General features: G+C 43.8%; 1 protein-coding gene across 8 annotated transcripts in view; it reads left to right on the top strand.

Annotated features, from left to right (window-relative positions):
• Positions 1 to 23940, top strand: part of NCKAP1 (NCK associated protein 1) — a 190854-nt gene continuing 166914 nt past the window's right edge. For 4 of the 8 annotated variants that reach the window (XM_089680847.1, XM_089680845.1, XM_089680844.1 and 1 more), the window contains exon 1: positions 1 to 370. In XM_089680847.1, the coding sequence (XP_089536973.1) occupies positions 263 to 370 (108 nt within the window). In that variant the 5' untranslated portion in view covers positions 1 to 262. The remainder of the gene's footprint in view (positions 371 to 23940) is intronic. The other 4 variants (XM_089680851.1, XM_089680849.1, XM_089680848.1 and 1 more) reach the window with 2 other exon arrangements.

The raw sequence follows: 23940 nt of genomic DNA, 5'->3' as shown, positions 1-23940 counted from the left end.
TCCCTCGGGAAAGGGAGAGGGGCGGTGCCGGCGGTGGACGATCCCACATCTCGGCAGGAAGGGAGGGGCCGTCGGCGGTGCTAGGCAGGCGTGTCATCGCGTTAAACTGCGGAGCATGGGAGCTGTATGAGCGGTCCCCCCCCCTTCCCTACAATAACAAACCCCCCCTCCCTCCTCCTCCCGGGATCTCCGCCGTGTCTCCTCAGTGCCGTTCTCCTCCCGGTGAGGCCGCCGCCGGCTCCTGTAGCGGAGGACGTGCAGCATGTCGCGCTCCGTGCTGCAGCCCAGTCAGCAGAAGCTGGCCGAGAAACTCACCATCCTCAATGACCGGGGGGTCGGCATGCTCACCCGACTCTACAACATCAAGAAGGTAAACCGGGGGAGGCCGGGGGGTGTGCGGGGCCTGAGCCGGGAGCCATGACACCGGGGGCGGTCGGGGCTCTGCACACACCGGGGAGGGGGGCTGACAGAGGGGACACCCGCAGAGGGGAGAGGAGCCCGGGCAGGCCGGGGTGATGGAGGGGACACACAGGGCGGTGCAGGATGAGGAGACCAGCTGCAGGGAGGAGGAGGAGAGGGGGAGGAGGAGGAAATCCTCCATCATTCTACAAATCACTGCACACCGATCCTGGATCCCCGATCTCTGCTCTCCCATCCCCGGATCCCCGATCTCTGCTCTCCCATCACCGATCAGACATGGAGTAGAGGGAGATGAGGGTTCCGGGGATGAATCCCTCCCCCGCCCGGTGATTGCTGGCATACCTGGCCCACCACCAAGTGTCCCTGTCACCCCCGGCTCTCCTATAGAAGAGGGTGCAGGAAGGATGACAGGGGAGTGCAGGAGGATGACAGGGGAGTGCAGGAGGATGACAGGGGAGTGCAGGAGGATGACAAGGGAGTGCAGGGAGGAGGAAACTGAAGTTTATCAAACCAGGAAGACTGGCCATCCACCATGTGATTTTCTGTTCTTCAACCATGGGTTGCAGGAAAGAAAGTCGATGAATTTTCCCACTCAGTGTTGGTGGGGGAATCCCTCCCGAGTGCGAGAGCGATCATCAGAACACAATGATTACTGCCAGCTATAGCTGACAGGCTGGTTGTACTGAAATCAATTGGCAGATCGACTTCTGTACAATCAGCTTGCCCATAGATGGAACAAAATACGGCTGGTTCCCGGTGAACCGGCCAAATTTCAATCCGTCAATGGCTGGCTTAAGGTCCCATTCATGTTAGGCGCACCAGGAATGCGCGTTCCCACCCATATTTTCCCGCGGTGCACATAGGGCAGACCATTAACGTGAATGGACCATCCTTTGGCCAACAAAGCGTCTGCATCTCTTCAGGCGCTGAGCTTTTCATGGTTGTTTTTTAGCTGCACAACAAAATGCATGTCTGCTATCTGCGGTGCCATTAAGAATTAATGGCTTTGCAAGTATGATGAGCATTCTGGGAACGGGCTGGTTAGTGAATGGGCCGATCCCCACACAGAACCATACATTGTAAAAAAATACCCCAAAAACCCCACATACCTGTGCCTGGGAGTGACAGATGTTGGGTACAGCGGCCTGTACAGGTCAATGACAGGATTGTGAGTACACAGATCTGGAGGTATACATGTGTCCAGCTATGGATGTATGCAGTCTGTGTCCGGGGTGTACATCCATCCCTGTCCGCATGCAGCGCATGTACATCACACACACAGTCTAAGGCTAGGTTCACATGTGCGGGTGATGCCGCTGCAGATCCGAACAAAAATCTGTGCAGCCGCACCACCCACACAGAGGAATGTGGACCCGCGGGTTGGTGCCATTCTAGGGGCACGTCTCCCGCACTGGAAATCGCAACCTTACTGGGAACCGAGGATCCTGTGCGGGCAGCATTTTCCAAAGAAGTGCATGGACTTCTTCCCTGCGTGTCCCGGGGCACGGGAGTCCATTCAAATGAATGCTCTTGTGCCCGCGCAGAACACGGATATGTGAACCAGGGGTAAGGGCTCATTAATACATAGGCACAGTGAGAAGTACAATGTAACAAAAACACAAATCTACAGCTGTTTTCTCACTGATGTTTTTCCTGCGTTTTTGCATTGGAGCAGTGTGAAAGCATCCTACTTCTGTGCCCAGGAGTGAGGGGTGTTGGGTGCCGCGGCCTCTACAAATCCATGACAGGCTGTGTGTGTACACTGGTAAACACAGATCTTATGTACACCCCTGGATGTAGAGGGTCTGTCCCTATGCACATGTATACACTCAGATCTGTGTTTATCAGTGTACAGGAACTGCCTGTCATTGATTTGTAGAGGCCGCTGTACCCAAAACCTGTCACTCCTGGACACATGTATAAATTAAAAAAAAACAAAACCAATGTACTTCCCACTGTGCCTGTGTATTAATGAGTCCTTAGGCTGTGTGCCTGACAACATTCCGCTTAAGATCTGGTTCACACTGATGTGGTGCTGGAAACACTGAGAATCCTGTGCGTTTCCCACGCCGTATTGCAGTCACATGGTGTTCATGCGATCTGGTGCCAATGTTCAATAAATGATACCCCAAAACAGATCGCAAAACGCAGTGCAGAAATCAAATGGGTGAGAACACCCATACAATGCTATTCAGGTGCGGGTAAAAAAAGGGCCCTGCACCGTTTGGTGTGGCTAGGATTTGTGTGAACCCACCATCATCCACTGCACTGGATGCAGACTGTCTGCATTTACCAGCTTCCAGTCACAGCCTGTCTTTGATTCGTGCAGGTGACCGTACTGAACACTTGTGACCCCTAGATGAACAAGTATGTATGTTATTTAGGATGGATTCACACAGGTGATAAGGGCACCCAGCAGATTTCTGTTACAAGAATCAGATTTTTGAAGCTGGAATTACTGATTTATTACAGGTATTTAAATAGTGCTGGCAATTTATACAGAGCTTTACACACTGTACATTTACATCAGTCCCTGCCCTCAAGGAGCTTACAATCCAAGGTCGCAAAGTCGCATCTATACACATACTCAGGCCAGTTCTAGACAGGAGCCAATCAACCTACCAGTATGTTTTGGAATGTAGGAGGAAACCTGCACAAGCAGAACATGCAAACTCCATACAAATAATGACCTGGAATGTTGTTTATGTGAACAGTTGTGGCCAGGAAGTTTGTACAAAGCATTGACAGGCTGACAGCGACTGTAATGACACATGGGGCCATCAGCTGCAGGTAGGGACTGATGATACAAAGAAAGTTTACATCCAGGGCAGATCATATGTCCCTCACTTTCTGCTGATCACCCCTGTGACAACAAACTCATTGTGTACAGCCCTTTGATTGAGCCCTAAGACCATTCACATGTTATCATCCGGCAGCATCACCCGACACTTACATAGTCATTTCCCTTCTGCCCTATTGTTTTAGTTCACACCAGTGTGCTGTGTTGATGTGTACTAATAGCAAAACAGGTTGTATATTTACCCCACATGTCTGATGCACCACATCACAATACATTGCACTGCATAAACATGAATTAAATCTCAATTTCCGAAGCTTTAAAAAAAGTAAATGGTGCAATGTGTTGTAATAATATCATACTATCCCTTTACAGGGCAGAATACACACCCACTGCTGTTGCTGGGCCCTTATACACACACAAAATACATACATCAGAAATGATTTTGTATTTCTGTCCATCCAGTCCTGAGATTGTCACTGCTCTGTGTGTTGTTCTCAGGCTTGCTGCAGTCTGGTATATATTGTGCTTTCGTTCTGTGGTTCATGTTGTGTTAAGATGTCATTGTAGTTGGCACCTCTCTGGCTACATTTATTCTCATGACTGGTGATGATCCTTTCGTTCTGGTAACCCATAATACTGCTAATCTCCTAGTTGTACCCAATCTTTACATTGTGATTTGCTGTTTATTTGGGCATTTTGAGGTCTCTGATATGACTAACTACACTAAACTATTTCTTTGCCTTTTATGTGAAGAAAATGATAGCTATTACCTGGTAATCCTCTGAACCTCCCACACTTAATGGTAGGAAACGACTTATTAACCAAAAAACCTCCACTTTATAAAGTCACACATGAGACATGTGGTTACTGGACAGGTTGGAGAAGGTTGGACACCCCTGGCTGGGTACACACAATGGTCCCTATAGTGTGAGAGTCTATATGTAGTCATCTATAGAAATCCAACAGGACCCAGTATAAGGGTTCATATCTCAAATATGTCCATGTGGATTATATATCTTTCATCAATTTATAGAGTACTTTGTTATTCTATGTTTAACCTCCCTGGCGGTATTCCCGAGTGTAGCTCGGGGTAAAATTTCAGTACCAAAAGCGGTAACCCCGAGATACACTCAGGCTTACCATGCGGCGTTGCTCAGGGATTCCCTGCAGCACTTACCTTGTCCTTCGCTCCCGCTATGTGTCCCCTGCAGCGTCCCCGGCCATCTCCTCTGGCCGATGCCGGCTTCCGTGTTCCTGTCCCTGTGATGTTGGGACGTACGGGTGTCGGAACTGGGGGAAAATTTGAAAGTTTAAAAAAAAAAAAAAGTCTTTTTTTTTAAAAACAATTATTACATAGCAAAACATTACTGTATCAAACCATTTCACATACATTTTGTCCCTACTGCTTTGTTCTGTGTCCTGCCTGCATTTTGACTGTTCTTTCTGCTTGGAAACTGGAAAAGTCCATGGCGTCCAAAAAGCGTCCCTTTAGGTTAAAAGCGGTTTTAGACCAGCTAGAGAACAGTGATAGTAAATCAGAACCACTTGCAGAATTGAGTGATAATGATTTGTGGGGAAATTCGTCATCAGACACTGAAAACGATTTTGCAACTTTGCTCAGTGATGTGCGAATTTGGCACTATATTTCAAATTTCAGTGTTTTTGGTTTGATTATAATATTGAATTAAATGTATTATATTTTATTTATTAAATTATAATTTATGATTTCGTGTTTCAAGTTTTATCATACCTGGGATGTTTACTAGACTCTTGTTCGGACAGATATCAATGAGATATTCCTAAAAATGACAGGCCTACAATAAAAAAACTACATATTTCCAAGCAAAATAATGGTACCGCTTTCAGCACCAAAAATCTGAAATAATCATTCCGCCAGGGAGGTTAAAGTGCATTCACATAGACGACCATACACCAAGATTTTTTTATTTGCTTATTTTTCAACAATAAGATAAAGAAAAAAGACATTAAAGCAAGACATCAACCAAAATTGGATGTTCAGCTTTAAGGACTTCTCCCCCACTCCTGTTAATGAATTGGCACTTTTGGGGAAGGAGCGGGTACCTGATTTTGACAGGTGCCCTCTTCCGCTTCCACTGCGAAATAGGCCATTGCTTGGTTGTTGCGCTGAGCCTGTGGCTTCAGTGTTTCCTCAGTCATTGAATAGAAGTATGCAGATTTGTCTTGTCTTCCCTGGCTGCATGCTTGTTTCAAGCCAGGGACTGGATGAAAGCATTGTAGTTATGTGAATTGGTTGGTAGACAACTAGCATTTTTTTGCAACAGGTCTGCCATGACAGATCTTTTATTTTACACATCATCAGATGCTGTAGACCATTTCCTGCTCGATCAGATGAAGGAACATTTTATTTATTTATTAATTTTTTTAATCTGCCTGATTGTTGCAACGCTTACTAATCTGTAATAACTGGAGTGAGGCATCAAAGATGGCAATATAACATCAGTATCTCCTTGATGAGTACAGATATTTTACTTAGACATGGAAACTGTGGGGTTAAAGTACCCGTAGAGACAACTGTTCTCTTTGGCAGCCAATTAGCTTCTTCCTTTTATCATCCTGAATTGTATTACAGATATTACCAAAAGCTATTAGAAGTATTGGGAGTATTAGGTGTTTTTACGGAGTAGAACGATTTTAAAACCGGAAATAGTCACATGAATCGAATTATTCTTTATTTCCAGACTGTGGGTGGAACCTTTAAGATCATGTCTTTATGTTCCAATCACCCAAATGCACATCTAGGATCGCTGGTGTATAGTGCATATATATTCCATTATAGAGTCATTTGTTTCAGGCTTTTTTTTTCCCCAGGCCCCACTCCATAGAAGCCATGGTTTCCATACACTGCATTGACGAAGGCTAAAAGGCTTGAAACAGCAGTTTGAAATAAATGGTTATACTATCATACAGAGTTGTAAAAATGCTTATATAGGAACTTCACCCGTTCTCCCTTCATATCATGTATTGTGGATACTGGACAGAATGCCCATAAGGAGCTGGGTCTACCTGGCCCCTGTCAGGAATCTTGCCCCCCAGGGGTTCAGAGATTGGTTCTGGTCCCAAGAGATTCCCTTAATTTTGCAGTGATTTCCTCTCACCTATGTTGGTGTTTGGACAGGAAGTGAAGGGAAATCTCCCCAATAGGACACAGATGACAAATTAAAAAAAAAAAAAATTGACAGTTAACCTTCCCGTTCTCTAAAAAAAAAAAATGTTAGTATAAAGAGAGAGGAGGTCTTTGACCAGTAATTTCCATGAACTCCCATCAATTCAAATTTTTTTTTTTTTTTTTTTTTTTTTTTACTAGGGTTGCACCGATACCAAGCATGTGCATGAGTATTGGTTCTCGTGCAAATGCACAGCTACTAAAATCCAATACCTTCAGGCTCAATTCTTTCTGATAGCTGAAATGTAAACAAGAATATCGGCAATTATTGGTGTGTTGTTTTGTGTGTAGTGTTTTACTAGAGGATGTACTGGTTTTTATCTCCCTGCTTTGTACATCCCAACTGACAGGCAAGAGATCTGCGTTGTTTACATTCAGAGACCTCTCTTCTCTCAGTTGCTCCACTCTGAATGCACATTTGCCTAGGAACATAAGGGAAAGATTTGCATGGCTCCATTCACCTTCTGCTTTTTTGGCAGAAGAGATTTTGCGTGCTCTTTTCTCTGGCAGCCTTACTTTTTTTTAGGTTTCATTCCCCTTTTAAGAAGGTTCTGCTGTGCATTACACTGGTAATATGGAGGACTTCTTGGTTTCTGTAAGCTGACCTTAACCTGCTTGGTTATGCTTTCTGATTCAAGGTGTTTATTAAAGCAGTTCTTCACCCTGTAAACAAAGACTTAAAAGTCAGCCGCTACAAATACTGTAGCTGCTGACATTTAAAAAACACACACTTACCTGTCCAGGAATCCAGCGCTGTCCTCACCCAATCTGGCTCTTCGCCATTCTTTGAGGTGTCAGCATCTTAACTGTGGGCAGCTGGCAGTGGATCTTTACAGCCAGCTGACCACTGCGTATGTGTGAGCGGCGCCGCACATTGTGAAAGGACCCGCAGTCTCCTGGGACCTGTGATGTGTCCCAATAGGCTGTTGGGAGAGGACGAAGTGGCAAACTCCCGCTCCAATTGCCTAGACGGTCAGAGTGGGTACCTGTCAAAATTGGCTACAAAAAGGAAGAAAAGAATAGCTCCCCCTTTTATAGGTGAAGATCTGCTTTAAGTTTGCAAGAAAATACAATTGTTGCTGTGACAGTTCAATGTGCACAATAGTTAAATTGCATCTATGTTTTCCAGTAAAACTACTAGAAGGTCTACTGTATGGTCAGGGAAAATGAGGAACCAAAAGAGATAACAGGAGGGAAGAGAACAAAAAAGATTTGGTGGGGGTAAAGGAGGACGATGGGTCTGTTCTATTTAAACTGAATAGGTAAGACAGGTCTGAATGTAACTGTACTGAAGGTGGTTTGGAGGGTAGACTACAAGCTGGGCTCCAAGATATTGGGCAGATTTACAGGTTGCCATGTCCTGTCCTGGCATTGGATTAAATAGGAAGTTGTTAGGATGACATCCACAAAGTAGATTGACATTTAGCTCCTGCCAGCTCAACTCCATGTATCTTTGGGTTATTGTGCATTCAAGTGGAACTGTTCTTGCCTTCTCCTCAGCACTGCAGTGTTTCAGAGCTCCCTACTGGCCACTGATATCTTTGGCAGGTCAGCTTCCGAGAATTGATTTTCGACTACTTTCATTGGTCTTCCTGGAAGTCACCTGGGCTTAGATGTCACTCCTGTGCATGTTCAGAAGTTCCTTCATCTTGGCATTGCCGGAAGTGTACACTGAGCTGCGTGTGCGCATTTCCGTGTTCAGGCAGGTAAGGAACTTTAATGCAAAAGAGAGGTAGTGGGGTTGATTTACTAAAACCTGGAGAGTGCAAAATCTGGTGCAGCTGTACATGTAATTAATCAGCTTCTAACTTCAACTTGGTGAGTTACCCCTGGTTCACATATATGTGGCCGTGGGGGCCGCATTTTGTGCAGGCATGAGAGCCCATTCATTTGAATGGACTCCCTTGCCCCATGACACTCAGGGAAGAAGTTCCTGGGCTTCTTCTGAAAACGCTGCCCGCACAGGAACCTCTGATCCCAGTACAGTTGCATTTTCCAGTGCGGGTGGCGTGCCATTAGAACTAATGGTACCCTCCCACAGGTCCACATTCCTCTGTGTGGGTGGTGCAGCTGCATGGATTTTTGCGCGGATCCACAGCGGCACCACCCGCACATATGTGAACCTAGCCTTAAGCTTTGACAAAACTGGAAGCTGATTGGCTACCATGCACAGCTGTGCCAAATTTTGCACTCTCAAGTGTTAATAAATCAACCCCAGTATGTCTCTTCTGCATTAGAAATCTTTCCTGTTTGAGATATGGAGATAGATATGTGTTTTGGTTTGTCTTCTAAGGTATTGAATACCTGGGTGAGGTGGGTACATATTATGGTACTCTGGAGTCCAGCTTTAACTTTTTATGCGGGGTTCTGATTAATGTGCACATAGACAGTTAAGCACATTTTGAAAACCTATGTAAGCTGAATATGGACATTTTTGTGCATTTTATATTTTGTTTTTGCTTTTATTTATTATTTACACTCTAAAATGAATTTTCTTTTGCCATATTGCAAGGAATAAGGGCAAAGCACAGAATTGCTCAGCTTTTATGCAGGCTTTATACATTTTGTAACTAAAGTAAAAAGATCAACAAGCAATAATTTGTGACCGCCATATCCATGTTGGCCTGTGATTTCCAATGCTATGTCTCAGACGGCTAGCTATACCTCTGTAGCATACTGTGATTATATTTCTGTCAAGTGTACAGTGTCTTGGTACGTGATCTGTGTGTCTTCTGGGCCAATTCCCTCAATAGCACATTGTGAACAAAGAGGAAGTTAGCCTAGGAATGACAAGTGGCCTATGTGAAGTGACTGGTGTTCAGACAGTGTATAGTCATTCACAGGCTCACTTCCTTCTTGGCTGTACAGGTGGGCCCTGCGACAGCATTGACTATGCCGCTGTTCTATGTTCAGGTTTCCTGTACATTGACCTTCCTGGGTTGTAGAAAAGGCAGTTATATATTTACTACTGTTTGAAAGAATGTAGATTTAAGAAAAATAATACTAGAGACTAATTTGTATTTCTGAGGGCCGTGTTATTCTAGCGACTATGCCAGTGCAAATGGCCAGCCACAGGTTGACTAAAGGGATAGCTAACCTGACATGTCCTTAGCTGTACATGGTATGCTTTAGTCAGAATGGAAGGAAATGTATAGTTGTATAGTGGTTGTGTACACAATTTGACAGGTCACTTCTCTAGCCCTACTGGGTGTGCTCTCCTCCAATGATCAGACTTGTGCTGACATCCCCCCCCCCTTTCCAGCCATTCACTGGGAAGTACAGTGTACTGCTGTTTCTCCAGCTCCCTCCTTTTTTGCAGCACAGATGAGAACAGATGGTACGTGATCACTTTATGACCTGGAATAAGCATGCAGAAGGAATGGCACAGTTTTTTTGGACCTTACTGGCTACATGTTTGCCCAGGTCCATGAATCACAGGTGAGCCCGAAGTCTGCACCTGTGAAAGGCAAGACAGCAATGGATGATATTGTGCCAATAGAATCCCCAAGAAGGATATGAATTCTGTATTTTTCAATTAGCCAGCAGCTACACATGCCTGAAATTGGTTTTAGTGCTAGTAAACATTTATCAAGTACACCTTTCATGAAGAAATATTTAGGTTGCCATTGCTGACTTCTGAAAACTCTAGTTGCTTGGATGTATCTGGCTTCTGTACTTTTCAGTCACTGGCCACCAACAAATGAAAGGGTCTCTTCCATCCAAAAGCACATCATTAAAGGAAGAATAAATATACTTACCTTTTTGGCGGCCTCTGTGTTGAAATGCCACTGTGCTTTTCCCCATCTGTTGCAGGTATTCAACACTTGTGTGTTGGAAAATCTTACCCCCTGCTGCATAAAATGGTTTCTCCCGCCAACTTGTGTGTTACTACACGATGCACAAGTCACTGGGGAAGTACCACACTGTGCTGTTGGGGAAATGGGTATTCAAATACTTGCAGCAGCAAGATTTCAATACACAGGACTTTGGAAAGGTAATTATATTTACAATCTTGTATGCTTTTGGATGCAAGTGATTCTGTGATAACCGGGTAATTTTTAACTTGTTCTATTATACCGAATTTCAAACACACTTTTTTTAAATCCAGCAACAAATACAAATACTGTAGCTGCCGAAGTATAAAAATAAGGTACTTGCGAGTATCTGGGGCCTAGCTTTTGTGTTCTGTAGCTTGTTCTTCTTATTGCTGGGGGTCCCTAGCACCACCATTTTGGATATGGGAGCAGACTGTGACTTTCTTAGGAATCACACCTGCCCCCCCCCCCCCCCCCCCATTGCAAGGGTAAATGTTGTTTTTTTTGTTTTTTGCCTAGGGTGCCATTAAATATCACTTCTACCTATTTTGTCCCACCCTTCCCTGGGACCTGACACTTTCCTCTTCCCTCTGATGCTCCAGGTTGTGAGCCGGTCCTCGGTGTCCTCACTCACAATGCAGAACTGATGATCCTGCATTGTACATAATGATGTTTGAGTGCAATGACAAACTATTAATACATTGAGTTTTTAAAATGTATAGCAGTATCCCCCCCCCCCCCCTCCCTAAGACCTTTTGTATGCAAATCTGTTTATGCTGCTGACATATTGGTCATAACTGAAGTACATCTGGTGGTCAGAAGGCAGGAGACTTGTGACTGTTCTATTATTCTGCGTATTTCAATGTGTGATGATTAGTCATCACATAGTGCTGGGCTTATCAGATGACCGTTTTCTGCTATTATGTGAATAATGATTAGACCCGGGGGATGTACACAGGGCACCACAGAAGCCACAATCAAAGCTTTTGAGGGATTGAGGTCTGAAGCCGTGCTGTCGTCGTGGTTAAGTATATAGGGAGTGAAAGGGAAGTGCAACTGCTTTACAAAGTTCCAGTTGCAAAACCGAATACTACCTGTAAAGGCCCATGTCATATTAAAGAGACCCTGTCACCTTGCTCATTCTTTTTCAAAGGGACCCCTCAATCCACTGACTTTTCACCTTGCCAGTGCTTTCCTGCTGCCCCTTTTCTCCATGTCAGCCAGCACTAAAATCCCTAGTCGGAGTGGTGCCTCTGTCACATGTCACTACTTGGGCTTAGTGATTGGCTGCTAAACCTGCGCATTGGGGTCAGTTCACCAAAAAAGTAAATACTGCATGAATGTTTGAATTAAAAGAACTCATGCAGTATTTATTTAAAAGTAGTCAATTCACTTAAGAAACATGCGTTATTTATCGAAAGCGTTAAATAGTTATGTTTTGCGATATTAGCACTTTAATTTTGCTTTTCGTTTTGGTGAGGTTTTTTTGCACAATTTTTTTTTTCTATTTGCAGGCTATCACTGCACTAGAACTCGCAGCAATTGTGTGAAACTGTGAAATATTTCTAGTGTGCTTTCATTCACAAAATGATCTCCCTCTGATGAAATGTTACTATTGTATTTTCAGACCTGAGCTCAGAGAAGAACATTTTCACTTTGATACATTGTATACTTTTCACTTTCTAGCCAGTGCAGAGTTCCTCTAATTGTTATTTTATACATTTCTAAAATACTGCAAGCAAACACCAGGTGATAAATAACAAATGTGTTTTTTTTTCTTTTTTTTTTAACCACTTGCCCTCCTGAGGATTTAACCCCCCCCCCCCGACCTTTTTGTGTTACGGCGCTGCTTTACTTTAACTGACAATTGTGCGGTCATGCAACGCTGCACCCAAATTAAATTTGTCCTTTTTTTTTTTTTTTTTTTCCCCACAAATTGAGCTTTCTTTTGGTGGTATTTGATCGCCTGTGCGGTTTTTTTATTTTTTGCACTATACAAGAAAAAAAGACTGACAATTTTGAGAAAAAAACAATCATTTTGACTTTTTGCTATTAAACATGTTCAGTAAAAAAAATTAAAAAAGTCAAATTTCGTCATAAATTTAGGCCGAAATGTATTCTGCTACACGTCTTTGCTAAAAAAAAAAAAAAAATCTCAATACGTGTTAATTAATTTACAATATGTGTAAATTAATTGGTTTATGTGAATGTTTTTAGCTTTTACAAATGGCGGTATAGATGCTGTTTTTTTTTTTTTTTTTATTTTTTCTAGTAATGGTGGTGATCAGCGACTTATTGCGGGACTGTGGCAGGCATTCTGACACTGTGGGAAATGGAAAAAAAACCAAAAAAAAAAACACTGATACTGTACTAAGGGCATTGGGCAGGAAGAGGGTAACATGAGGGGTGATCAAAGGATTAACTGTGTGCTGTTTCACTGTAAGCCTGTAAGCTATGTCCGTGTGCTTCACTGTAATCCACTGCTTTGGATGGCTGTGCTATGCACAGCCATCCAAAGCAGTGTGCACGAGCTAACGGGGAGGAGAACTGTATTGTTTACAGACAGTTCTCCTCCCTGTCGGAGATACTCGACAATCACTGGGTGCCGGCGAGTAATCACCGGCCGGGACCTGGTGATTGACGGCCGCGAATGGCGGCACGGGTTGGACACACGCATGCCTTGTGTATATACGTGATTTTGCTCACCAGTGCCACCCTGTAGCGTATATCTGCTATAGGGTGGTCGGGAAGCGGTTAATGATTTTACTTTTTAATGATTTTTCGTGTTTTTTTTTTTGTGGTATTTATTTCACTATTTTAACAAATGTGCGGTATTTACCTCACATTCGATATTTCACTTTGATGAATTGACTCTTATATTATCTCATGCAATTTTTCTGAAAAATGAGTCGCGTGACCTTCATATTGCATGTGGTAACCTTTAGTGAATTGACCCCATTGTCGCATGCGAGGAGGTAACATTCCCCATACCTGGATGCACTTAGTATTGTCACCTGGTGTGTTCTGGGAGGCAGTGGTGGTCTTTGCAAAGACTAAGGCTAAATGTCACTTAGTTCTCAATGGGCAAGGTAATGGTGTCTATCAATTCTGTCAGTGGCAGAAATTCGCTAGTGACAGAATTGTTTAAGCAGCCTATAGATTATGCTGTTTTTCATGCCTCGATTCCCTCATCAACCCAGTAGTGATGGGGGAATTCCTCCTGAAGTGCTGCTACTGTGTTCTGCCGGTGGGGAGCACAGGGTGCCTTCCCCACTGGCAGAACAAAATGATCACTGCTGGTTACTATAATAACTGGCATTGATCAAGTGAAAAAATTCCAGCAGGTTGGTTCTGCTGAAGTTGACCAGCTTGCCCATAGATGGATCGAATCTTGCCTGGCTCAGCAGGGACCATCCAAGATTTGATCCATCTATGGCCGGCTGTAGGCTGCATTCACACTTGAGCAATTGTAGCTTGGAGCTTGAAGCTCCAAAAAAACCCCAAAAAGTTAAAATCACATGTTCTCTATGGTGCCTGTTTGCGTGATTAGTTGTGAACGGGCACCATAGCGAATAATGGACTTTAAGATTGAGCGTTTTTGGAGCTTCAAGCTACAAATCGCTCAAGGAGTGCATGCAGCCTACCTGTCACGGACAGGTACATGAATCTGTCTGCACTGGACATGCCTTCCTTGGTGCACTCTCACTTAGCTGTCCCTTCCTGGCCACGGCGCCCATCCTATGGACAGATGCATGGCTGAGGACATTTGTATTCAGGGTGAACGGAGCCTGATGAGGAACTAAAAGATTAGATTCCCATCAGGCTGCTTTATCTTTGACAGCAAATGGCAGTGAGTGGATTAATTTCAACTCCACCCTCTGCCATTCACTGTCAATCCAATGTAAATACGTTATGCAGTAAAAGAGCTAGCCCATTCCTGCCTGCCTCAATTGGAGAGGGGTTGTCAGGATTGCAACATTTTATAAATGAGCATAATATGGGTTTCCACTGATTTTTAAGAAGCAGAACTTTAAAAGAGCAGTTTTTCATTCCCCCCCAAATTATACTTACCTAGGTGGATGCAGCATTGGTCCCCGCCTGCTCTAAGGGTGAGAACTCGGCGCTGAGTTCTCATCACCGCTGTGAGCAGAGAGCGGAGACTCGCCACTGTCTGCTCTTCCAAACCCCCCCCCCCCCCCCCCACTCGCTGGAGTTCTGGGCTGTGGAGGGGGAGACAGAGGCTGGAGTAGATCTTTCCCTAGCCTAGACCGGCTGAGTGATGTCAGTGAGTTGTGTGTTTTTTTTTTTTCCCATTTTAGCTCAAAAAGTTCTAGAAAAAAAAACTGGATGAAAAACGCTGATAATAGCATTTTTTTTTTACCAGCTTGTGGTAGCGTTTAGGAGCGTTAGCGTTTTATTAGTGTTTTTACAGTACGTATAGGGGGAAAAAAAGGTAGAAAAAAATCTGTCCAGAGAATTTTCGTAACTTTTAGGGCTTGTTCACACTTGGCTGTTTTACCAACCCTTGCCAAACGCCCCTATAGCGTTTGGCAAGCGTTGGTCCAGCGTTTGCGGAGCGTTTTTTAACGCTCTGCAAATGCTGCATGCGCGGTTTAGCGGCGGTTGCTAGGCGTTTGCCGAGCGTTAAAAACGCCCCACAAATGCCTATAATGCAGTTTGAATGGTGTTACCGCTCCGCAAACCGCACCGCAAACGCCAGCCGGACGTTTACGGAGCGGCACCATAGACTAGAATAGGAGGCTTCAACGCCTCCTGACTCGACCAGAGGCGTTCGTTTTGATGCGACGCAAACGCTCCCGTTAGAATAGCACCATGTGCTGTAATGTGCAGAATTGGCAGAGGCATTTGGGAAGTGGTAAAAACGCTTCCCAAACGCCTGTCTGCCGCCTGCACACAACGCTAGTGTGAATGTAGCCTTAGGTGCATTCAGCGTTTTTTTTTTTTTTTTTTTTTTTCCTGCTGGAACTATGCTCCCAAAAACTCTACAATTTTTTTTTTCTGCTCCTAAACGCTGAAGCTTGAAAACGCTACTAGCCTGAAGTCGTGTGCATGGACATATAGGATAACACTATTTCGCTTCTAGGAGCTGAAACAAAAATACTGATAACCGCTTCTAGGAGCTTAAGAAAATGCTTGTGTGCATGGAGCCTAAAGAAGCACACATGCTCTATGTTGAAGTGGGAATTTTGGCAACTGATGTAAGTTTTTAGATGGATAGATATCTATTTTTTTTTTTAATACACCTGTAATGTCGGCATTAAACTAATATGCTTGAATGACATAAACACATGGCCTTTATATTTGTCCTCCCTGTTATTTTTCTCATAAGTTGCTCAAGCTGTATGCTGCTCCTATTCTTTCTATATCAATTAAAAATGTGCTGTGAACCCTGTGAGTAATCCTCTGCTGTGTGTAGGTGGGAAGCACAGCCAGGCTGACGTCTATCAAGGCTAGTTCTTAGTATTGCATAGATGCTGGCAAGTTGACTGCATATTCCTGCTTGTTATACCAAATCATTTTCCAATTTTCAGTGGATGAACTACCTGTAAAATGTAATCTTAGTCTTTTTAAAAGTTTATTTTTATGTGAATAGGATCAGCTCAGTGTGTGTGTATATATTTTATATAGCACCATCAATTTACGCAGCACTTTACATATATATTGTACATTCACATCAGTCCCTAACCCTCAAGGGATGCACAATTTAAGGTCCCTAACTTACATTCATACATACACATATTAGGGCCAATTTAGACAGGAGCTAATTAACCTACCAGCATGTCTTTGGAGTGTGGGAGGAAACTGGAGTACCCAGAGGAAACCCACGCAGGCACAGGGAGAACATGCAAACTCCAGGCAGGTGGTGCCTTGACTGGGATTCGAACCAACGACCCTAGTACTGCCAGGCGGAAGTGCTAACCATTTAGCCACTGTGCTGCCCCATGTGATGTCTGTCTATTCTATCATGGAGTGCATTCCCTTCACTTTTTTTAAATTCTGTTGTGTTGCAGCCTGATATTACGGTTGTTTTTTCTCATTAATCTACAGTAGTTTTAGAAATGTCTGTGAATTTATTAAGAATACAAAACTGAAATATCACATATGCATAAGTATTCAGACCCTTTGCAACAACACTTGAAATGTAGCTCAGGTGCCTCCCATTTCTCTTGATCCTTGCTGAGATGTTTCTACACCTTGATTAAAGTCCATTAAATGTATTTGACATGATTTGGAAAGGCACACACCTCTATAAAAGGCCTCACCGCTAACAATGCATACTGTATCAGAGCAAAAGCCATGAGGCCAAAGACACTGCGTGCAGAGCTCACAGACAGGATTATTGCAAGGCACAGATCTGGGGAAAGATACAAAAACGTTTCTGCTGCCCTGAAGGTTCCCAAGAGCACAGTGGCCTCCAACATTCTCAAATGGAAGAAGTTTGGAACAACCAGTACTCTTCCAAGAGCTGGTCGCCCAGCCACACTGAGCAATCAGGGGAGAAGGGCCTTAGTAAGAGAAGTGAACAAGAACTCGATGGTCACTGAGCTCCAGAGATCCTCTGTGGAGATGAGGCAAATTTCCCAAAACATCAATGCAGCCCTCCACCATTCTGGGCTTTATGGCAGAGCGGCTAGACTGAAGCATCTCGTTAGTGCAAAACACATGAAAGCCCGTTTGGAGTTTGCAAAAGAGTACCTGAAGTGTTCTGACTGTGAGGAACAAGATTCTCTGTTCTGATGAAACCTAAATTGCACTGTTTGGCCTCAATTCTAAACATTGTCTGGAGGAAACCAGGTATCGCTGATCACCTGCCCAATACCATCCCAACAGTGAAGCATGGTGGTGGCAGCATCATGCTATGGGGGTGATTTTCAGTAGCAGGGACTGGGAAACTGGTCAGGGTTGAAGGAAAGTTGAATGGAGCAAAGTACAGAGATATCCTCCGTTAAAACCCTTTCCACAGCACTCAGGACTTTTGACTGGGACGAATGCTCACCTTACAACATGACAACGATCCTAAGCACACAGCCAAGACAACACAGGAGTGGCTTAGGGACAACTGTGTGAATGTCCTGGAGTGGCCCAGCCAGAGCCTTGACTTGAACCCTATCAAACATCTCTAGAGAGACCTGAAAATGGCTGTCCACCGATGGTCCCCATCCAACCTTACTGAACTTAAGCTGAAAGAAATTCTGTTTCACTTTGTTCTTTTAAGGGTACTGAGTGTAGATTATTGAGGACAAATGAATTTAAACAACTGTAGTATCAGGCTGCAACATAACAAAAAAAATTAAAGTGAAGGGGGTCCTGAATACTTTAGGATTGCACGATGTGTGTGTGTATAGTGTATAGATACATGATTTTTTTTTCCTCCGTTTTGTTACATAAAAAATGTATTACTTTTTCATGATCACTTTCACATTTACTGGCTGTTAGTGCATTTAGTAAAACTCTTTAATTTCATTCAGCCCCAGACACCATTGTAATCCTTGAACTTCTGCAGAATCTTGCAGTCCTGGCTCTACTACACATAGTGGTTCATAAGGTAGATTGTAGACGTTCCTCTACACCACCTGCCTTCAACGCCTATTGAAGGAAAGCAAGATCGTGGTGCACCGAAATGAAAATTCTGGGGCCGAAAACGAAATCCAAAATGCACTTGGCCGAAAACCGAAATGCGCAGTTTTTAAAAATGAATATATATTTTTGGAAAAAAATACACTTTGATTTAAAAAAAAAAAAAAAAAAAAAACCCAAAACTTAAATTTTTTTTGAATTTATTGAATTTTTTTTTTTTGCACTGTCCCTTTTTTAAAACAAATTTTATCACTTTTATTCTTATCACAAGAAATGCACGCATCCCTTGTGATAGAAATAATTAGTGACAGGTCCTCTTTATGGAGAGATATGGGGTCAATAAGACCCCACATCTCTCCTCTGCAATATAAAGCATTGGATCAAAAAAAAGCATTGATCTAGTGCTTAAAAGAAAACAAAAAAGGCTGGAATGGGAATTGACATCGCTCTGGTCCTCCAAGGGCAGAGAGGTGATTGGCAGCCATCTTTCCTTTACTCATCTCTATGCCCAGCGCCGGGATCGACAGTTTCTCAGGTAAGGCTGAGAATTACCGAGCAGCTGCGGACGGCGGCAAGGGGCAGGGTTTTTCGACACCTGTATTGGTGCTTTTTTTTTTCATTTCGGCCAACGGCCGAAAGGGGTGTTTTCGGCCATCGAAATTTTGGTGCATCCCTACTTATTGTGAATGGAAGAGGCGTACAAAGAGTGAACACCTCTATTCCATGTAGTGGAGATGGGACTGTAAGATTCTATGTGGGATGTTTGGCAGTGACAGTGGTGTTGAGGCTGAATGAAAGCAAGAGTTGTACTAAAAACAGCATCCAGTAATAGAAAACACAACAGTACATGTAGTTTTATTTTTATATGGGAAGCCTTGCTAGCTTTGGGTAGCACAGTGGCAAAATGGTTAGCACTTCCGCCTGGCAGTACTAGGGTCGTTGGTTTGAATCCCAGCCATGGTACCACCTGCCTGGAGTTTGCATGTTCTCCCTGTGCCTGCGTGGGTTTCCTCTGGGTACTCCGGTTTCCTCCCACACTCCAAAGACATGCTGGTAGGTTAATTGGCTCCTGTCTAAATTGGCCCTAATATGTGTATGTATGAATGTGAGTTAGGGACCTTAGATTGTACACCCCTTGAGGGTTAGGGACTGATGTGAATGTATAATATATATGTAAAGTGCTGCGTAAATTGATGGCGCTATATAAGTACCTGAAAGAAATAAATAGCTTTGCTAGCCCACTAAGAAGGTATCAATTGTGCTTGCTCCCCTCTCTCATGTCAGCCTGTTCACTCTTTAAGAAAAAGAGAGCATGAGGGCTTGTTCACACTTGACTGTTTTACCAACTCTTGCCAAACTCCCCTATAGTGTTTGGCAAGCATTGGTCAGGTGTTTGCTGAGCGTTTTTAACGATCCGCAAACACCGCATGCGCGGTTCAGCGGCGGTTGCTAGGCGTTTGCCGAGCGTTAAAAATGCCCTACAAACGCTTATAATGAAGTTTGGATGGTGTTACCGCCCCGCAGCCGCACCGCAAACACCGGGCGTTTACGGAGCGGCACCATAGACTAGAATAGGAGGCTTCAACGCCTTCTGACTCGACCAGAGGTGTCCGTTTTGTTGCGACGCTAACGCTCCTGTTAGAACAGCACCATGTGTTACAATGTGAGGAGTTGTCCGAGGCGTTTGGGAAGCGGTAAAAACGCTTCCCAAACACCTTTTTTGCCGCCTGCACACAACGCTAGTGGAGGTAGCCCAGTGATGTGTGTGATTATACATTTAGGATAATTTAATACTATTTTTAAAATACTTGAACACCAAACTGTAAAACCTATTGCTTGCAAGACACAAGATGAGAAAAGAAATAGAAAATCTTTCAAGATGAGGTAGCGTTGTCATTTCCATACACATGGTTATTCCGGACATATATATAAAATTAGAGGGGTACAGATCCACTGTGTGCTGTGGTTCCTTACCCTCTATGCCCCTGCCTGCCTTCTTTCCAGTGATCTATTTTTAGCGATTTGTGATTCTTGGAACACTGGAATATTTCTATGTATTTGCAGAAAGAATAGGGCATATGTCTGCCAGTGTATTGTCTAGTATAGAAACTACCGTGATTAAGGTAGAAGCAGGAATCTGTGAAACACGGTGAGCCAAATACCTAATTTGCAAATGCAGTATGGTCATTTTACGTAAAATGTTTGACTAAAGCGAGGCATACATGGATTGTAATTTGTCTGGTTCAGCAGAGACAGGCCAAGTTTAGATCCATGCATGGGCTAGCTCTCAGGGCTTGACAAATTAGCTTTGAATATGAGCCAGCTAAACAAAAGTTAGAAGCCTTTTTTTTTTTTTTTTTTTTTAGCGTGGATGGTCAGCGTCTGGGGCTAGGCAACTCAACTTTTGGGCGACAAGCTTCATGGGATGCGGTTTGTCACATGATAATCACCAAACACCATGTTTTAAAACCTGCGTTTTGTGATCACGGTAGTTCTGCCGCGATCCCAAAACGCCCAGGTGTGAATGGAGGCGCCCTGGTTCACACGTGACTCTGGATGCATTTTCAAACACACAGATTTGGATGACAGGCTAGATATTATGTGTCCCTATTGAGGTGGTTCACATAGATGCGATCCTCACACATTGTGTTTTGTGCGATATTACGAAAGTGGTCCTGAGCGAATTTGTAGCTGTGCGTTCCAGACTCTCAAGTGACAGAGTAGAATGGCAAGCGGAGATAAGAGTTCACATAGGATTGCTATTGATAGGCGTTTTTGCATTGAAGTTGATGGGAGGCAGCTTGTGAACATAGGTGCCAGGATGCAATTTTTTTGTCACTATGGCGACCAGGCACCTGGGTTTTGTCGAGCTTTGGGCTAGCTGGTTGTATATAAGTAGATTGATTTATGTACAACCAGTCTGTTTGGGTTTTTCGCAAGGAAGGCTCCCCGCCGGCAGAACACAATAGCGCTGTGGGAAGGATTCCCCAATCAGCACCGAGGCGTGTACATTTTTTTTTTTTTTCTTCAACCCGCTGGTTGAACAAAAAAAAAAGGAAACAATATGGCCTGCCATAGGCCACAGGTGTGCCTACCTGGATTAAAATTCATCCGGTCCCTGCTGAACTTGACAAATTTCAATCCATGTGTAGCCAGCTTCGGGATCTAATGCAATGCAAAGATATATATTTTACTAGTTGGTGCAATAAGGAGGGCAAATTTTGTAAATAAGATGGTTACATTGGTGTTCATGTATTTTAAATGGTATTAAGATAAAAAAAATTCAGATGTATCTTTACGGTACCCCAAAAGTTTGTTTTTTATACTTTTTTTTTTTTTTTTTTGTTCTGTAACTATTTTGGACACAGTACCCTTCTACAGTAGCCCACATCCTTTTATTCTTGACCTGTTTACTGATTGTGGCATAGTTATGTCTCTCCTGCTTACAACGATTAGCTTTTATTCATATATGAAAAACCTTTATCCCAAAAGGGAAAAACACTGTTTTCTGTAACTGCTTGTAAATTATTAGCTGGAGTTTAGCTTCAATTTGTTAGTGTATCTAAATTTGCTAGTACATCTAACAGTACCCCCAAACCCCCCCCCGACTAACAATGCAGCTTGTCAAATGTGCCCCCTGTGCTCCTTCATCCAGAGTGTAGGCACCCTAATACAGGAGTTGTGTTACTGGCCTGATCACTGGGTGAAGACCGAGGGGAATGCATTAAAGTAAAAAATCTTCGGCCTTCAGAATCACTTTAATGCATTACCCTCCCTAAACACTTGACTCCTCCACTGATCCGGCACTGTCTGCAGTACCACTCTCCCCTTTTCCTTGTTTCACAGGAGCCGCTGAAACCAGTGGGAGCCACAGGCTCCTGTTGCTGTTATTTGAATCCTGTGAGGAGGGAGCCGGAGATGTGGCTAAGACAAGCTGTGTGTCTATGGACACACACTCTGGCTCGGGAGCGTCCCCAGGCAGGTGCCTCCTCAGCACAAAGCTTGCTGAGGTGGCAGTTGTAGGAAGAAGGAATGGAGAATGCCAGGGGGCGCAGAATCCAGAAGAGAAGGTAAGGGTCTGTTCTCTGCAATACTTTTTGCACCGAGCAGATAAATGTCACTTACCTTAAATGGAGTTGATGATAAGGCTTCCCTTGCGGCTCTGGTCCAATCACCCCTGAATGTGGTGACAGAGGTACAAGACTCAAAGAAGCACAACTGCCGGTAGCTTGATAGGTGACTGCCACAGTCAGGGATATAGTCAAGGTGAGCAGGGCCATACAGGGTGAGACAGCAGCATGGTCTGGAAGCAGGCTGAGGTCGGTACCAGGGAAGCAGGCAGAACAAGGTTCAGTAGCAAGCCAAGGTCAGTACCAGGAAATCAGGCAGAGCAAGGTCCAGAAGAAGCCTGAGGTCAGCACTAAGGAAGCAGGCAGAGCATAGTCAGAGGCAAGCTGAGGTCAGGACCAGGAGATCAGGCAGAGCAAGGTCCAGAAGAAGGCTGAGGTCAGCACCAGGGAAGCAGGCAGAGCATAGTCAGAGGCAAGCTGAGGTCAGAATCCTGAATCCACATAGCATGGTTAGGAACAAGCTGGGTCAGTCCGCAAAAGCAGTAGCATGGATCACAGGGAGCTGAAGAACATCCAGCAATTCGCCCACAGCCCTACTTTTAAATAGGCATCTTGGCGCTGAGGCAGGACAACGTGAGAGCCAATGCGTGCTGGAGCACACAAATGCGCCTACAACTCAGTGCACGCTGGTTATTAGCCCAAGCTCGTTTGTGTGCTGGTACTTGTGCGAGAGCGTTAGCTGCACGAGAATGAGCATATTATTTATTTTTTATATATATAGTTTAATGGTAAAAAAAAATAACCTTTACAGTCACTTTAAGTCTTCCAGTTGGCCTACTATGTCATGGTCAGTCATGTTATGAAAGTTGTGTAGTGCTGGTTCTTGGGAGATTTGTTCGGGCCTGGGTTAGAAAACCTTGTCGGATAGCTATTGTTGCCCACCTGCCTAAAGTTTTTTTTTTTTTTTTTTTTTTTTTTTTTTTTTGTGGGCAGTTCAACCACTTGATAACCGTGCTATAGCCGAATGATGGATACGGCGTGGTTACCCAGTTATGGGAGGGTTTCTAGAGGAGTTATTTAGCTGTAAAAATGTTGTAACGCAGCAAACTAGTGTTTTGTACTTTTTTTTTGTAAATAAAAAAACCGAAAACGCGGCTAAGCGCTAATGCAAAAAGCTCTACAAAATGCTGAAAAACTCAAGTTTTTAATGTGACTTTACACAGCTAACGTTACCAGTGTTATTAATATATAAAGAGGTAGTGCAGCGCTACACGAATGACATATAGTACAATATACAAACTGGAATAACCACCCAGAGATAAATAACAGTGACTATAAGAGGTACTGGTAACAATAAACGTGCCCCCCTCACTCCTACTCTATATAATAATATGTGAGGTGGGTAAATAAGTCAAATGTGAATACAGTTCACAAACAGCAAGTGGTGATGCCTGCAACGCAGTAAAACTTCATGCAAGGTGCATGAATCAAACTCTGGTGATGGTGAGTGTCAATCCTCCTCTGGCTGAATTGCCCCCTCACCTTAATACAGCGACCTAAAGGGCCTTTGTGCCTGCAAGATCACAAGTGGGATCTTAACCACACATGCTGGCAGACAAGCTCCTCCAAGACTTGCATCAGATGGGAATAATACACTGGGTGCCTTGCTTCCTGACCACCACTGGATACGCCACTCGTCAGGATCATAAGGAATATAGAAAATTCTGAGCCTGATCTCAATCTAGTGATGTGCGTTGCAGGCATCACCACTTGCTGTTTGTGAACTGTATTCACATTTGACTTATTTACCCACCTTACATACTATTATATAGAGTGGGAGTGAGGGGGGCACGTTTGTTACCAGTGCCTCTTATAGTCACTGTTATTTATCTCTGGGTGATTATTCAAGTGTGTATATTGTACTATGTCATTCGTGTAGCGCTGCACTACCTCTTTATATATTGTATTATCCAACTGGCGGTATCAGTTTAAGTGTTGGCTGCTCATTACGAGATTTTGTAGTTATACCAT

Source organism: Staurois parvus, unplaced genomic scaffold (genome assembly GCF_062004578.1).
Source record: "Staurois parvus isolate SC_StPar_1 unplaced genomic scaffold, SC_StPar_1.0 ptg000251l, whole genome shotgun sequence".
NCBI classification, from domain to species: Eukaryota; Metazoa; Chordata; class Amphibia; order Anura; family Ranidae; genus Staurois; species Staurois parvus.
The sequence above is the reverse complement of the archived record's forward strand: the minus strand, read 5'-3'. Positions and strand labels throughout refer to the sequence as shown.